The sequence below is a fragment of the Branchiostoma lanceolatum genome, chromosome 1 (assembly GCF_035083965.1).
Source record: "Branchiostoma lanceolatum isolate klBraLanc5 chromosome 1, klBraLanc5.hap2, whole genome shotgun sequence".
Taxonomy (NCBI): domain Eukaryota; kingdom Metazoa; phylum Chordata; class Leptocardii; order Amphioxiformes; family Branchiostomatidae; genus Branchiostoma; species Branchiostoma lanceolatum.
This window is the reverse complement of record NC_089722.1, coordinates 44,301,292-44,316,141: the sequence shown is the minus strand read 5'-3', so window position 1 is coordinate 44,316,141 and position 14,850 is coordinate 44,301,292. Positions and strand designations below refer to the sequence as shown.

Here is a 14,850-nt window from a genome sequence, read left to right as displayed (position 1 = left end):
CAGGCCACTTGATAGGCGCCTTGGGCCCTCCCTTAACCTTCGGTGACCTCTGTGAAAGGTGTACAAGTCTCTAAGTGTCGGGTCAGCTGGGCATGTCCTGGAGCCACTGTTGGGGAAGCCATTAGCCAAGCAGATGCGCGGGGAGAAATACGGCCCGTTCTCCCGTCCAGCGGACTGCAGTAAAAGCAAAGTTTCCTGATGCGGAGTCACCTTCAGATGACCTTTGTTTGTTCTGTACTGATGGGCAGATAGCCATGATGGCTGCAGCCAGGAGCGCATGTAAAACTGGCTTGATCTGTTTTCTGGTTCGTACAACCCGGCGGCTCAAGGCTGTACAAGACTGTGATGGATGTCTCCCTGTCCTGCCTCTGGTTCTCCTAATTATCAGATTCAATTAGTAACATTTACCGGCGGTGCGGGCCAGAGGGCCAGACCCGGTGTCGGGAGGGCCGTTTGGCCCGGCCAGCATCGCACCTGGCCGGATAATGACGTTGGGAATGGGCTGATATCGAGGTTTGAGGGATGTGTGGCTCGGAGATCAATCGTGGCGTCGGCACTGATCCAGCTCAGATCACTCATCACTCATAACCAGGCGGGAATGGAAACTCAGTTTTAGGAATGGGTGCTCCACGGTGCATAATTGGTGCTCTACGGTGCATCTAACCTTAACATTTAAGTGCATAGGAAACATTGTGGTGCGCAACATGAAATAAAGCAGCATCAATGCAGACTCAATGTCAGAACTGAAATTTCAAATTCTCTAGCAAGGTTCAAAAACTCAAATGACCAATACAACAAAAGTTTTTCTCTCTTTCTGACTTAGTACCTTTTTGTACATAACCCGACTCAAATATTCTAGAGACACCCATGGTCAAAAAGACGGTGCACGGCTCCCATGTTAGGTGCACAAAAGTGGATGGATCATGTCCCCAGCATTTCCAGCCCTGCCTGGAGATGGGCCGAAATCTCTGGTCAGGTCGAGCAGGGGACGTCAGCGGCTCTAATTACAGCGGTATCACTCCCGTGTATCGGACGAATCTCTCCCGAACGGCTCCCAGGTCCGGCCTGACATCAGGTCTCGAGTTCCTCCTGTCTACATTAGGCCACTGCAAGTTGATTTCTTGTTTCTCAAAACTGATGCAAAAATTATCAACATGAACACAGTCTAAACCAGTCTGTACCTCGGTACGAGTGAACAGAGTTAGAGTCAAGGTTTCCTCCAATCTGTTTTCTGTCCGCTTGCTAAAATTGTACATTTTCAATGTCCGAGAAACAGTAGATTACATTGGTGTGGCCTTAACTTGTTCTCCTGCTCAGCTCGAAAGTTTGAGCAGAAATTCGCGATGCTCAGGCAGCAACTTTGTGCACCGTTAATTCCCCCCCCCCTCGGAAGGTCGGATTTATTAAGTATCTGCGGACGGCGCCGGTCTATCATGTAGAATTGGAGTCGATCTGACGTCGGGACGAGTGGACAGATCTGCAGCCATGTCCTTATCTCACATCCAGTAGTAAATCATCGGGCTGCTGTAATCTACTCCGCGGAGCGGGCTGTAATAATCTACTCCGCGGAGCGGGCTGTAATAATCTACTCCGCGGAGCAGTGTAGGGCCTGCTGTAATCTACTCCATGGAACTTGGCTGCTATAGTCTACTCCACAGATCAGGCCTGCCGTAGTCTACTTTGCGGAGCTACCGATGGTAGGGCCTGCTGTAATCTACTCCGCGGAGCAGCGTAGGGCCAGCTGTAATCTACTCCGCGGAGCAGCGTAGGGTCAGCTGTAATCTACTCCGCGGAGCTGCGTAGGGCCTGCTGTAATCTACTCCGCGGAGCAGCATAGGGCCTGCTGTAATCTACTCCGCGGAGCAGCGTAGGGCCTGCTGTAATCTACTCCGCGGAGCAGCGTAGGGCCTGCTGTAATCTACTCCGCGGAGCAGCGTAGGGCCTGCTGTAATCTACTCCGCGGAGCAGGGCTGTAATAATCTACTCCGCGGAGCTGCGTAGGGCCTGCTGTAATCTACTCCATGGAACTTGGCTGCTTTAGTCTACTCCACAGATCAGGCCTGCCATAGTCTACTCCGCGGAGCTGCTGATGGTAGGGGCTGCCGTAATCTACTCCGCGGAGCAGCGTAGGGCCTGCTGTAAACTACTCCACGGAGCTGCGTAGGGCCTGCTGTAATCTACTCCGTGGAACTTGGCTGCTATAGTCTACTTCACAGATCAGGCCTGCGCTAATCTACTTGGCGGAGCTGCTGATGGTAGGGCCTGCCGTAATCTACTCCACGGATCAGAGCTGCTGATGGTAGGGCTAAGGGTTAAACGTAGGGTTAAACGTAGACTGTCGTGCGCCATGTTGTAAGCTGTGTCCGTGGGGTCATAAGTCTATGGCGCCCCCCGTCTCTTTTGAATTTTAGGAATGGACGTAAAGCCCTGTTTCTGTTGTTAGATTGTTTCAGGGGATTAAATAGAGTAAAAAACAATGTATGAATTTCGCCTGGCCAAACTCCAGTTTTGCACATGCGGAGCTATAATTTTCATTTGCACAAAACGTCTCCCCACCTGGGAGAGATATGAGGATCTCAGTTCCAAGTTGGTGAAGCAAGACAGTGGAACTGCTGGGAGCCAGTGGGGGTTGGAACATGTGTGCTGAGTCGATGGGTGGAGAATATTAATCAAACCTAGGCTGGCAGGACTGCAGTGTGAGATAGAGAAACAACGAGCACAGCTACATCATCAAAAGTCGCTCGGAGTAATCCGTCAATGTTCCGCCTGTCAGCCTGTTCTGCAGTTTGACAGGAAAACTCGGCTGTTAAAATCAGCCGTCATGATCCTGCTGTTAGGTCGTTTCTGGTTTGCAGTTTATTCGTCTGTTTATTTGTGTTTTCCTTAATAGTTTTCCCCGTGCAGAAGGCTCATGTTCGATGATAAAGCAGATATGAGAAACGGTTAGAAACTGTGTTTATAAATAACTTATAACGACTATGAATATTGAAGGCTTCCCCCACTTATGGGCCCGTGGAATGCGCTTGATCGCCATACTTGTGATAGAGTTGGACATTTTTGCCACATATCGGAAAGATGGGTGCTTAAGCGCAGTTGAGTGCCTCTAACGCGTCCATATCCGCCGACTTACCGCCCGGGCAAAGCGTAAATTTTACTGACGGATCCCCGGCCCCAAACCAGCGGCAAAAACTCGCCACGAAATTTACGAGCAGGATTACGGGCTGGATTGTCCGACCAGCGGCCGCGCCGGTTACGACTTTTATCACCTCCCGACCGCCCCGCGTTACTCACCCTGGTCGCCATGGCGACGGAGGCTGTATCACGGTGGAGGAGCGGGTCCAAGTATTTGGAACTCCCTGATCAGAGCCGGCATCGATTTCCTCCCTGGTATTGAATTGGTTGAAAACGATAATTCTAAATGAAATCAGGCGGGATGTGTAACCGTGCAGCTGATGGCCGCTCGCGCTGCCGAGCACGTGTCAAATTGGCGGAAAAATGATGGATGGAAAGACGCCACGGATTCGGAACACTCCTGTGGTCGTCGCCATGGCAACTAAGCCTCCTATCCCGGGACAAATTGCCTGTAAGAAGGTGCAGTTTGTCGGACGGCGGCTTTATTGTTATTATGATTCAGTAACTCACATGAGTGGTGCTGGGGGAGGGGGGCGACCTTGGCTGGATACTATGCCCGGCTCTGGAGGTCAGAGTGTTTTTGGGTTTGTGGACTTGTTTGATTTACACTCGCTGTCATCTGATCCGGGATAGAAGCATTTTTCCTGGTATACTGTTTATGCCAGTCTGTTGCTAGGCAACCACAGAGCCGTGTAAGTGCGGGGTCAATGTGAATGTCAAGGTCGTGAGTAGCTATGATAACTGGGATAGCTCGAGATACTCCTGTCATTTATCTTCATAGTCACCGGACCAGTAAAGCTGAAGGCCTGACACCAGCCTGAATGGAGGAAAGCCTCTTGTGGCAGGAACCATTGTCAGGAGCCCTCGGGAAAGTCCCAGATTTAGATGACTTGATTGATTTGTTCAATTGTGTAAAGACGTACAGCCTGGTCTAACCACCTCGCTGACAGCTATAACAGGGGGCTAGCTCTGATGACATAATGTCATTATAGTTTATACAATATAACGTTGCAAATACAGTTGCAAGGTACGCTTAGACATATTTTCAAGCCACAAGACTTAGGTACTATATATCTTTTTTTATGTGGATTATACAAAACAAAGTCCTTGATATAAATGAACATTTTCCCTCAAACTCCTCTGATTTGTTCCAACAACTCGAGATTCCCTCCCACCGATCCGAGGAAACCCGCCCTCCCCGCTCTCCCCGCCAGCCGTGATGAATCGGCTCCTCAGTCATAACAAGACGTCTAATCAGTGTAACAAGATGATTGTAATTAAAGCAACAACACACAACACCATCCGTTACAATAACTCCTAACGGCTGATCACAGGCTGTTGTGAGGGACTCAGATGCCTCCTTTTACTGCTATTGTTACAGGAGGTTTTGTGGGTTTACTGAATGGGTACAATGACTGGAAAAATTTCTTAGTTTTCATATGTTGAATAGGAGAGTTTTTGCCTCATTTTCCGGTATTGTTACAGGAGGTTTTGTGGTTTAAAATGACTGGTAAAAAAATGGATCCAGGGTAATTTTAGAACAGTTACTACTGATATTCATTTAGACGGATGCAAATAAGGAAAAATGACCTAATATTCTGCTAAGTTGTAACGTAAGAGTGTTTTTGTATTCTGAGTTGTTTGGGAAAATTTCCATAATTTGTTTGCGTTGTTAGCAACATCACAGGGGAGCCATTGATAATATTTGATATTGGGGGAAGGTTGTTTTTGCCAGGTTGTTCTGCTGGGACGTCAGGTTCATAATAGCTGCTCACGGGACTAACAATAACAGATAGGACTGTAATAAAAAGGTAAATTTGTTACATCAAACATGTCATGGTTAGAGAAAGGCACAACCTGCTGTACAGATGATTCTAAAGGGAAACAAAACATGGAAGGCTTCATGTGAACATGTGGGGAGGGTACAGTATTCTGTCACACCCAACCTTTGCACATCTGACTGCAAGTGTTGCTGAAAGCTATCTATTGAGGATGCGCCTACAGTGCTTGGGTGCATCTCTTTGATAGTTCTAAGGAAAAATGCATTTTTGAACACCTCAGTTCTGGGCTGATAACTGGTACTTGAAGGCACGGCTATTTCTAGTTCTTTCCCAGGCTGGTATTAGAGTCTTACATGTAGTAGTCGGTACGTCGACCAGTTAATATTAGTCATTTTGTACCTCATGCAAAGTCTAGACATTTTTCCTGTCTTCGAGTAACATCCACTGCTGCAGATGTGTTGACATTTTTGTGCCCCCCATGTTGGATTGTGCAGTATTCAGGCAGTGTCTGCAGCAAGCCTTTATCAGAAGAATAAACACTCCGTACAAACCCGCCCCGCATGAATGTTTTACCAAGTCTGCCTGCTTCCCCATAACACTGTTACTTCTGCAGGATCTAATCCGGCAACTTTCTCACAATACATGGAGCTTCTTAAGTAGTTTCCGCTGTCAACAGAAGAAATTCAAGCAGGAAAATGTCTTCCCCTGCGACTTTAAGGAGGGAAGAGACACAAAGAAACAGGAAGAATCTTTAAGAAAGGATCAAACTACGTCTTCTGTGCTGTAGAACTAGGGTAATGAGAAGTCGGGGCTGTAAGACAAGTGCGTATTTAATGACGCAGCATCTTGAATCCTTAGAGTGTCTTGACGTCTTGAGGGTCCTCGGAGACCGAGGGGCTTATTCCGCCCGCTATTGTGGAGCCTGGTGCGACCTTTCTTAGTCCGTGTGATTCTGCACTTATTGTTCCACCCTGCTGAACTCTGACCCTGTGATTCTGCACTTATTGTTCCACCCAGCACAGAAAGGCTGACCTCTGACCCCTCCTGGGTGGGAGGCCTGACGTGAAGAGTTCTATTGAGGCGCGGCACTGAAGTGGACAGACTTAGATACGACTGTTTTTGTGTCGCGGCAGAGTTATCGCTGTTTTTGTTGTCCCGGCTCGGCGTGATTTACGCATTCTGTCGTCGGGGCTGTCTGTGGTTTGACAGTCCCACAATGCACCCTCCCCATGGAGCTGTTGGAAACTGCAGTGTGAGACCATAAAACACTGAAATAAAGACGTCGGGCTGTAAATAAAGCCGTTTCCTAAAGATGGTCCCGCTGGTCTCATACGGAGGTGCATAAAGGCGGTAGCGGCGAGGTCATTGGCGGGCTGAAAGCCTCACCGCAGAAGTGATCCCCATAACGGGGTGCTGTAAAAGGGGAGGGTTATGGGAACTAAACCTGTAAAATCTGCCGGTAAAACTGTGACATACTGGAACAGGAGCAATGGCCGCCGAGGTAAACAAGTCTGGGGGTTAACTGGGAACGCTGGTCATTTCTGGGACTGGGAACGTACACACGTACGCACACACACACCCAGACGGACACACACACATGCACACAGATGTACACATGCACACACATACATGCACACATGCACCAACACATACATGCACACACAAGCACACAGTAATACACACCACCTATAGCGTGATAAAACCTCACTGTAAAATGTACTGCTCTGATATGCATGTATTCCAAGTTTGTTGCATTGATATCGGCCGCCATTGTTGGATGGTATTGATTCACTTATGTATAAAAAGTTTTAAGAAACCATCTTGGAACTTTCAGATGGAATAAGTTCTCATGTTTCTGTAAAGCTCCAGAGATAAATGCTCTGTGTATGTTTGTTTGTTTAGTGTGTGTTTGCATGTTTATTTATTGTTGTTTTGTTTGTTTGGCAGGTTTTGGATTTGTAACATTCGAGAGCGAAGACATCGTGGACAAGGTGTGCGACATCCACTTCCATGAGATCAACAACAAGATGGTGAGTTTGTTTGTTTCTTTGTTGATTTAGAGTGTATGTTTCCATACACAGTTCTTCAGTCAACTGTTCCTCCTCATCATCATTGTTCGACCCCCTGGGGGGGACGGGGCAAGTCCATGCACGACTTCCGACCACACCAGTCTTTCTGCCATGGCCGCACTAAGGTCTTCCATGTGAATTGAGGTGTCTCTAGGCAGAGCCCTCGGGTAGACAGAGCCCTCGGAAAAGTCAGCTTTCTGGATTGTGTTTTTCCCCGGGGCCTCCACAGAATGAGTGAGGAGATAATCTCGTCACTTGCCCGACTACCCTGTATGTTTCCTACTCTGAGCGGTGAGTTCCAATCCTGGCTGTGTTGCTCACCTGACAAGCACGCTAATGAAAGGGTTGCAGCCCTTAGGACGGGATGTTAAGCCGTGGTCCAATGTTCATTGTGCTTGTCAAAAAGAGTTAGGGGACTTTCTTGGTACAATGAACCTGTAAAAACTGTACATAGCGTCTGTCTTCTCTGGCACAACCAGTGGAAGATTAGCTCTTCAGTCAGCTAGACTTCACTTTAACTTTATCAATAACTACCCTGTAATCCAGAAGTGATGGCTCTGAGTGCACGCTCTCTCTGTGATTGGTTATGAAAATTTGAAATCCAAGGATGATGACTAAGTTAAGTGTATTTTGAATCTACAATAATTACAAAGAGAAGAGAGATGAATTTGTTACAATCACAACCTCTATAGAACGCTAACTCTGACTCTGACTCCGTTCGCATGTTTTTTTCCGCTAACTGAAGTATAACAATCAAGTCCATCAACGGTAATTAAACCGTCATTAATGTTATAATGACATCAGCCTTGAAAATAGCCCTCAAAGTGACGAAGATGATATTTTAATCCTCGTTATTTCAGTGAATAATTGGAGTTTATTACCTTGGCGTGAACGGAACCAGACTTCCCCAGAATTACTGAAATATGATCTTTTAAAAGCATGTTTACTCTGACGAATTTAGAAATCTTCATTAATAATTCTATTAGCTGATGGATAAGATATCTGCCAGCCGTGTTGCATAATCAGTGAGTCCTCACATGATACTCCGGTTATTCAATATCTGTAAACAACAAACTTCTTTCCATCCTTTTCGCTTGTTATCGTGTAAACAGCGTTCAGCTCTTACCATGTCAGGAGTCGATCAGTCACTCAGTAAATCAAAACAACGAAGTACTGTATTTCTTCAAACATTCGCGGTAGTTTTATGATATTGAACTTGAAACCACTGCAAAGAAAAAATTGTACAATATATTGCGCTATCACAAAACGTTATTTTCTCCTGGCTGTTAGGAGCTAGATTGGGTGTGTTTTGTGTTGTGTGTGTACTTAGGTCATGATTATGCTGTGTTGTATGGTGTTGTGTTGTGTGGTGTGTGTGTATGGGTCATGATTATGTGTTGTGTTGTGTGGTGTGTGTGTATGGGTCATGATTATGCTGCAGTTTGTACATATATGGGTCATGATTCTGGTGTTGTGTGGTGTATGGGTCATGATTATATGCTGTGTTGTATGGTGTTGTGGTGTGTGTGTATGGGTCATGGGTCATGATTAAGCTTTGTTGTGTGTATGGGTCATGATTATGCTCTGTTGTGTACATATATGGGTCCTGATTATTTTGTGTGTTGCTTTTATATGGGTCCTGATTATTTTGTGTGGTGCTTGTATATGGGTGCTGATTATTCTCTGTTGTGTGGTTGAAAAATGGCCCTCCCAGCTGAGTGAGTAATGAGGTTCGGGTTGCCGGGGGTGATCTGTCATCGCGATGCCGGCTTGAGTCGCGGACTGGGACGTCAGGAAGTGTTCCGGATAGTCTCCCACCAGGGCTGTCTATAGCTGCAATTCTTACTGTCCCACTCCTTGTTTTGCAGCCCATGTTAGCTTCCGTTGTTGTCTGTCATTTTAAAATTTAAGCTTTGAAAAAAGACATTTTCATCAATGTTTCATTTCATCAAGGGGTCAAATTTTTGTTCATCCCAAGAAGCAAATTTCCATCTCAGGACGGAGGGACGGTCCTGGACACAGCCCTGCCGTAACACAGAGTAGAGTTGTGTGACAAACTAACATTCTCCGGAACACTCTCCAGTCACAGTCAGGAATCAGGCGCACAGCTCTAGGTTAGGCTGCTCAACGGTGCATAATTATGGAAACACGTACTGGGAAAACTCCCCAGAGCAGAGGAGAGTTGTGCAACGGCTCTGAAACACTCCCCAGCCGCAGTCAGATGCCAGATGCTCTTGTGCGGAACTGGGAGATGGTTGTCACGGCGATAGTTGTCAGGACGACTATCTCTGCCGTTTGGGATTCACCAGAATGATGTTTTTTCTCGCCTGGAGCAACCCCGTTTATTATAGCACAAAGAACTTGTCAGGACCTGACAGGGAAATTTTCTGTGTAATAAGTTTGTTTCCTAATTGGGCTGAAGAAGAGAAGTGAACTTCATTTGTTCATTTGTCACAAAAGGGAAGTAATTTTAGCTCTGTGTCTGCGAAGATGAAGGGAGAATAGATAGAACTTCTGCTACACAAAATTGCAATTTCCATGGAAAAGGATAAACTGGAAAACTGTCCGGTCTTATTTGGTCTAATTCTTTTGCTCGTTAATTTTATTTTCAAAAGTTCTTAATTTTTTTTTCTGTCAGTGCATCATCAACGTTGTACTGACTTTCTAAAGCCAGCTGGTTTTGCCTGGGGACAATTAACCAAACTCGTCAGCTTCTAAGCTAGATAACGATGACTCTTGAGGAGTTTGTGATATCAGTGTGCGTTGGGAGAAGTTACAACATGAAGAATTAGAAACGATAGTTGTAATATCTCTGGAGCTGAGTTCATGTTGGAGAACTCCGAGAAGTTCTGGCATGTAGAAGGGATAGTGTCTGATGTTTGTGGAGTTGGGAGAAGTTCTGGCGTGTATAGACGATAGTGTTTCATGTCTGTGGAGTTGGGAGAAGTTCTGGCATGTAGAAACGATAGTGTCTGATGTTTGTGGAGTTGGGAGAAGTTCTGGCATGTAGAGACGATACTGTCTGATGTTTGTGAAGTTGGGAGAAGTTCTGGAATGTAGAAGGGATAGTGTCTGATGTCTGTGGAGTTGGGAGAAGTTCTGGCATGTAGAAACGATAGTGTTTCATGTCTGTGGAGTTGGGAGAAGTTCTGGCATGTAGAAACGATAGTGTCTGATGTTTGTGGAGTTGGGAGAAGTTCTGGCATGTAGAGACGATACTGTCTGATGTTTGTGAAGTTGGGAGAAGTTCTGGAATGTAGAAGGGATAGTGTCTGATGTTTGTGGAGTTGGGAGAAGTTCTGGCATGTAGAGACGATACTGTCTGATGTTTGTGAAGTTGGGAGAAGTTCTGGCATGTAGAAACGATAGTGTTTCATGTCTGTGGAGTTGGGAGAAGTTCTGGCATGTAGAAACGATACTGTCTGATGTTTGTGGAGTTGGGAGAAGTTCTGGCATGTAGAGACGATACTGTCTGATGTTTGTGGAGTTGGGAGAAGTTCTGGCATGTAGAGACGATAGTGTTTCATGTCTGTGGAGTTGGGAGAAGTTCTGGCATGTAGAGACGATAGTGTCTGATGTTTGTGGAGTTGGGAGAAGTTCTGGCATGTAGAGACGATACTGTCTGATGTTTGTGGAGTTGGGAGAAGTTCTGGCATGTAGAGACGATACTGTCTGATGTTTGTGGAGTTGGGAGAAGTTCTGGCATGTAGAGACGATAGTGTTTCATGTCTGTGGAGTTGGGAGAAGTTCTGGCATGTAGAGACGATAGTGTCTGATGTTTGTGGAGTTGGGAGAAGTTCTGGCATGTAGAAATGATAGTGTCTGATGTTTGTGGAGTTGGGAGAAGTTCTGGCATGTAGAAACGATAGTCGGATGTTTGTGGAGTTGGGAGAAGTTCTGGCATGTAGAAGGGAAAGTGTCTGATGTTTGTGGAGTTGGGAGAAGTTCTGGCATGTAGAAACGATAGTCGGATGTTTGTGGAGTTGGGAGAAGTTCTGGCATGTAGAAGGGAAAGTGTCTGATGTTTGTGGAGTTGGGAGAAGTTCTGGCATGTAGAAGGGATAGTGTCTGATGTTTGTGGAGTTGGGAGAAGTTCTGGCATGTAGAAACGATAGTGTCTGATGTTTGTGGAGTTGGGAGAAGTTCTGGCATGTAGAAACGATAGTGTCTGATGTTTGTGGAGTTGGGAGAAGTTCTGGCATGTAGAAGGGATAGTGTCTGAAGTTCTGACGTGAGAAAACATCTATATGAGCAGCAGCGAACCGCCGCAGGACTCGGGAGACTTCCCCGCATATTTCTGTGCCTGCGAGGCAGTGCGGGAACGTCTTGGTGTGATGGATGATGTCTTCAGGACGTTCCAAGACGGTTATTAGGTCTGAGACGCTGCAGGGTTTAATCTTGAAGAAATATCAGCAGCAGGAATCTTCCTCAGCATTCCTCCCGAACACGACTCAAGATCAGCTGCTGCTGGGAGTCTTGTCTCCAAACATCAAAGGCAGGAGATGGGCAGGCCGTTCCACTGCGAGGGGGGTGGGCAGGCGGTTCCACTGCGAGGGGGGATGGGCAGGCTGTTCCACTGCGATCAGGGGTGGGCAGGCCATACCACTGCGAGAAGGGGTGGGCAGGCCGTACCACTACGAGGAGGGGTGGACAAGTTATTCCACTCTGATCGGGAGGAGGGCAGGTTGTACCACTCTGATCAGGAGGGGGGCAGGCTGTACCACTCCAATAGTGGGACAGGTTGTGCCACTCTGATTGGGAGGGGGGGCAGGTTGTACCACTTCACAAGTCCAGAAACACTGCAGGAAAATTTTCATGAAAAGTTCCCAAAACCAGCGATAGGACTCAGTCTCGCCGTGAGAGTTAATATCTTGAAGCCGCAGGCTGCTTTCTTGGGCCCCTCCTTGATAACCTTCTCCTCCCCAAACACGTCTTAACAAGGCTGATAAGATTTCCCAGCTTCTTAACAGCCTGAACATTAATCACTCCTTGGCTGTCAAGGTGCTCAAAGCTTACAAATAGCTTCTTACAGCAAAACTTAAGTATCAAGGTTGGTTGTTAAAGAAGGACCAATGGCAGCCATTCAAGGCTGTTGGTTATTGACAGTCTTTCACCATGGCAACTAAAACAAGCACACTGATTGGTCTATCATAATTTTTCAAACTTTGACATAATTATCAGTGTGTCGTCTGGTTGTATTGAATTCAAAGTCTGCACCAATATTCTGTTCTCCTCCCAGAGAAAACTGCCTCAGGAATTCGGGCTGGAGTATCACAGACAGCACCTGGTCTAACAAACCTGCAGTTCTTACAGAGCTGCTAGGGGGCTGAACTCAAATCACCCCTGTCCAAGGATGACGAACGATCCCTCGCGGCTTGTTTGGATCCGCGGGAAACGAACGGTTAATTTACGGCGGATGTAGCGGCACGAAGGGCTCCGGGTTTCAGGCCGACTTCAGATTTATGGGGAGCACCGAGGAAGCCGCGCCTCGTTGGGTTGCCGGGGGAGATGGTTGCCGTGGGAGATGGTTGCCGGGAGATGGTTGCCGGGGGAGATGGTTGCCGGGGGAGATGGTTGCCGGGGGGGATGGTTGCCGGGGGAGAAAGATGAGCAGTATTGTTAGTCGGGATTGGTCGATAGGGATTCTTTACAAGGACATCAGATTCCACATTCCAGTCTTTTTACCTCCCGTCCCCGGGCCGGTGCTCTAATCCAGAAAAGGGGCTGTACTAGGAATTTTACTCATCCGTCTTGTGCTTGTATGATTGTTCTAAACACGATAAAGATGGTTTTAACTCTGTAAATGTATGAATGGCCACAGATTCAAAGGACCTGAGGAACGAGCAGGTTGTATCCTATCTGGTGTGATGCGCTGTGAGATACGTCTCCTGGCGGCAGATCAATGAGTTCTATTCATGGGGGACGTCCATTGTGACCTTGGTCTACAGTGGTGGACATGTCCTTCAGGATAACATCGGCCAATAATATCTCATTCTGCTGGGTGATGGGGAGGGGGTCTATACAGCATCGGGGGGGGGGATTCTATGCAGGAGGGGGGTCTGTACAGGATTGGGGGGTCAGAGAGATGTGTTTGTGTGAGTTGTGGATGTGCTGCCGTGCCTTTGTGAGCGGTGGTGTGTCTTTATGAATGAGTGAGTGATGATGCTGTGTGAGTGATGCACTGATAGGTGATGAACATCAGTCATACTGAGGGCAGCTCGGCACACTTCACTAGTTTGTATTCTGTTGTACTGTGATATCCTTTGATTCCCCAAGGATAGGGAAGCTAGAAATGTCAGACAGGAAACCTGGAAGTGAAACGTCAGAGTTGTTCTGCTCTGCGGAAAGATGTTATCTTGTGCTCAGGGCTGTCGACAGCTTCACATTTTGTCTGGCCCTCCTAGTTTGGAAGCCGTGTTGTTTGTGTCAATTTAAGCTTAAAAAAACCTTTTCATCAATTTCATGTCATGAAGTTCAGATTTTTTTGACGGTGAAATTTTTGTCCGTCCCAACGATAAATTTCTGCCTAGGACGGAGGGACGGGTCCTGTAGACAGCCCTGGTTGTGGGATATTCCTGCCCCAGCCCTGCTTGTGGGATATTCCTGCCGAGTTATTTCCGCTGTCCCCCCTCCGCTCCCCCGGCAGCCCATCTCAGGAAGCAGCGTTTCTCTCAGGTTCAGCGCATCTCTGCCCTTGGTTTGATGATGTAATTATGAAGGTTCCAATTAATTAACGGCCAAGGAAATAATTTTGGACTCCCCACTGCCGCGTGGCACCTCTGACCGATGGTAATTAACTGTTCAAACTGGCTGCGCCGCCGGAGCACTCAGCCGCACCGGTACCAGCTGAGGCAGGCCTCACACCAACGTTCCTGCATCCCCAGCTGAGGCAGGCCTCACACCAACGTTCATGCACCCAGCCGCACCGGTACCAGCTGAGGCAGGCCTCACACCAACGTTCCTGCATCCCCACACCAACGTTCATGCACCCAGCCGTCCCGGTACCAGCTGAGGCAGGCCTCACACCAACGTTCCTGCATCCCCAGGTGAGGCAGGCTCACACCAACGTTCATGCACTCAGCTGTCCAGGTACCAGCTGAGGCAGGGCTCATACCAACGTTCCTGCATCCCCAGCTGAGGCAGGCTCACACCAAAGTTCATGCACCCAGCTGTCCCGGTACCAGCTGAGGCAGGGCTCATACCAACGTTCCTGCATCCCCAGCTAAGGCAGGCTCACACCAACGTTCATGCACCCAGCCGCACCGGTACCAGCTGAGGCAGGCCTCACACCAACGTTCCTGCATCCCCAGCTGAGGCGGGACTCATACCAACGTTCCTACACTCAGCAATACAGGTACCAGCTGATGCAGGACTCATACTAACGTTCCTGCTTTTAGCCATACCAACCCCAGCGGAGGTAATCCTCCTACCAACATTCCTGAATAGGGCAGGACTCATACCAATGTTCCTGAACGGATGTAGGATTCATACCAATGCTCCTGAGCAGGGTGGGACTCATACCAGCGTTCCTGACAGCTGGATCTGTCCTTCAGACGCCCCTGAAGTTTCCTGACAGGAGGGTGACGAAGAGAAGGCCAACCTTTTCGGAAGCGGAGAGGAAGGAAATGTCATCAGGATGTGAGGCGTGTAGAAATTAGTTCAGGCCAGCGCTGCAGTAGGCAGTACCGGCGGGTGTCTCTGGTGAGGGGTACGCTGGGCCAGGAGAACCGGGAACTGTTGCTGGATGGTACATGTTTGTGAGGGAAATTCCTGCATCCCAGCCGGCCTCTGTTTCCCTTCCTCTCGTCCGAGACTGATTCATCAAGAGTCGCCCCTGTGCAGGCATGCCCCCCTCCCCATACCCCAGT

The 14,850-nt window shown here is 47.8% G+C and overlaps 1 protein-coding gene across 11 annotated transcripts in view; it reads left to right on the top strand.

Annotated features, from left to right (window-relative positions):
• Window positions 1–14,850, top strand: part of LOC136425045 (RNA-binding protein Musashi homolog 2-like) — a 113,439-nt gene that overhangs the window by 58,771 nt on the left and 39,818 nt on the right. For all 11 annotated transcript variants that reach the window (XM_066413849.1, XM_066413839.1, XM_066413822.1 and 8 more), the window contains one exon: window positions 6,861–6,943. In XM_066413849.1, the coding sequence (XP_066269946.1) occupies window positions 6,861–6,943 (83 nt within the window). The remainder of the gene's footprint in view (window positions 1–6,860; window positions 6,944–14,850) is intronic.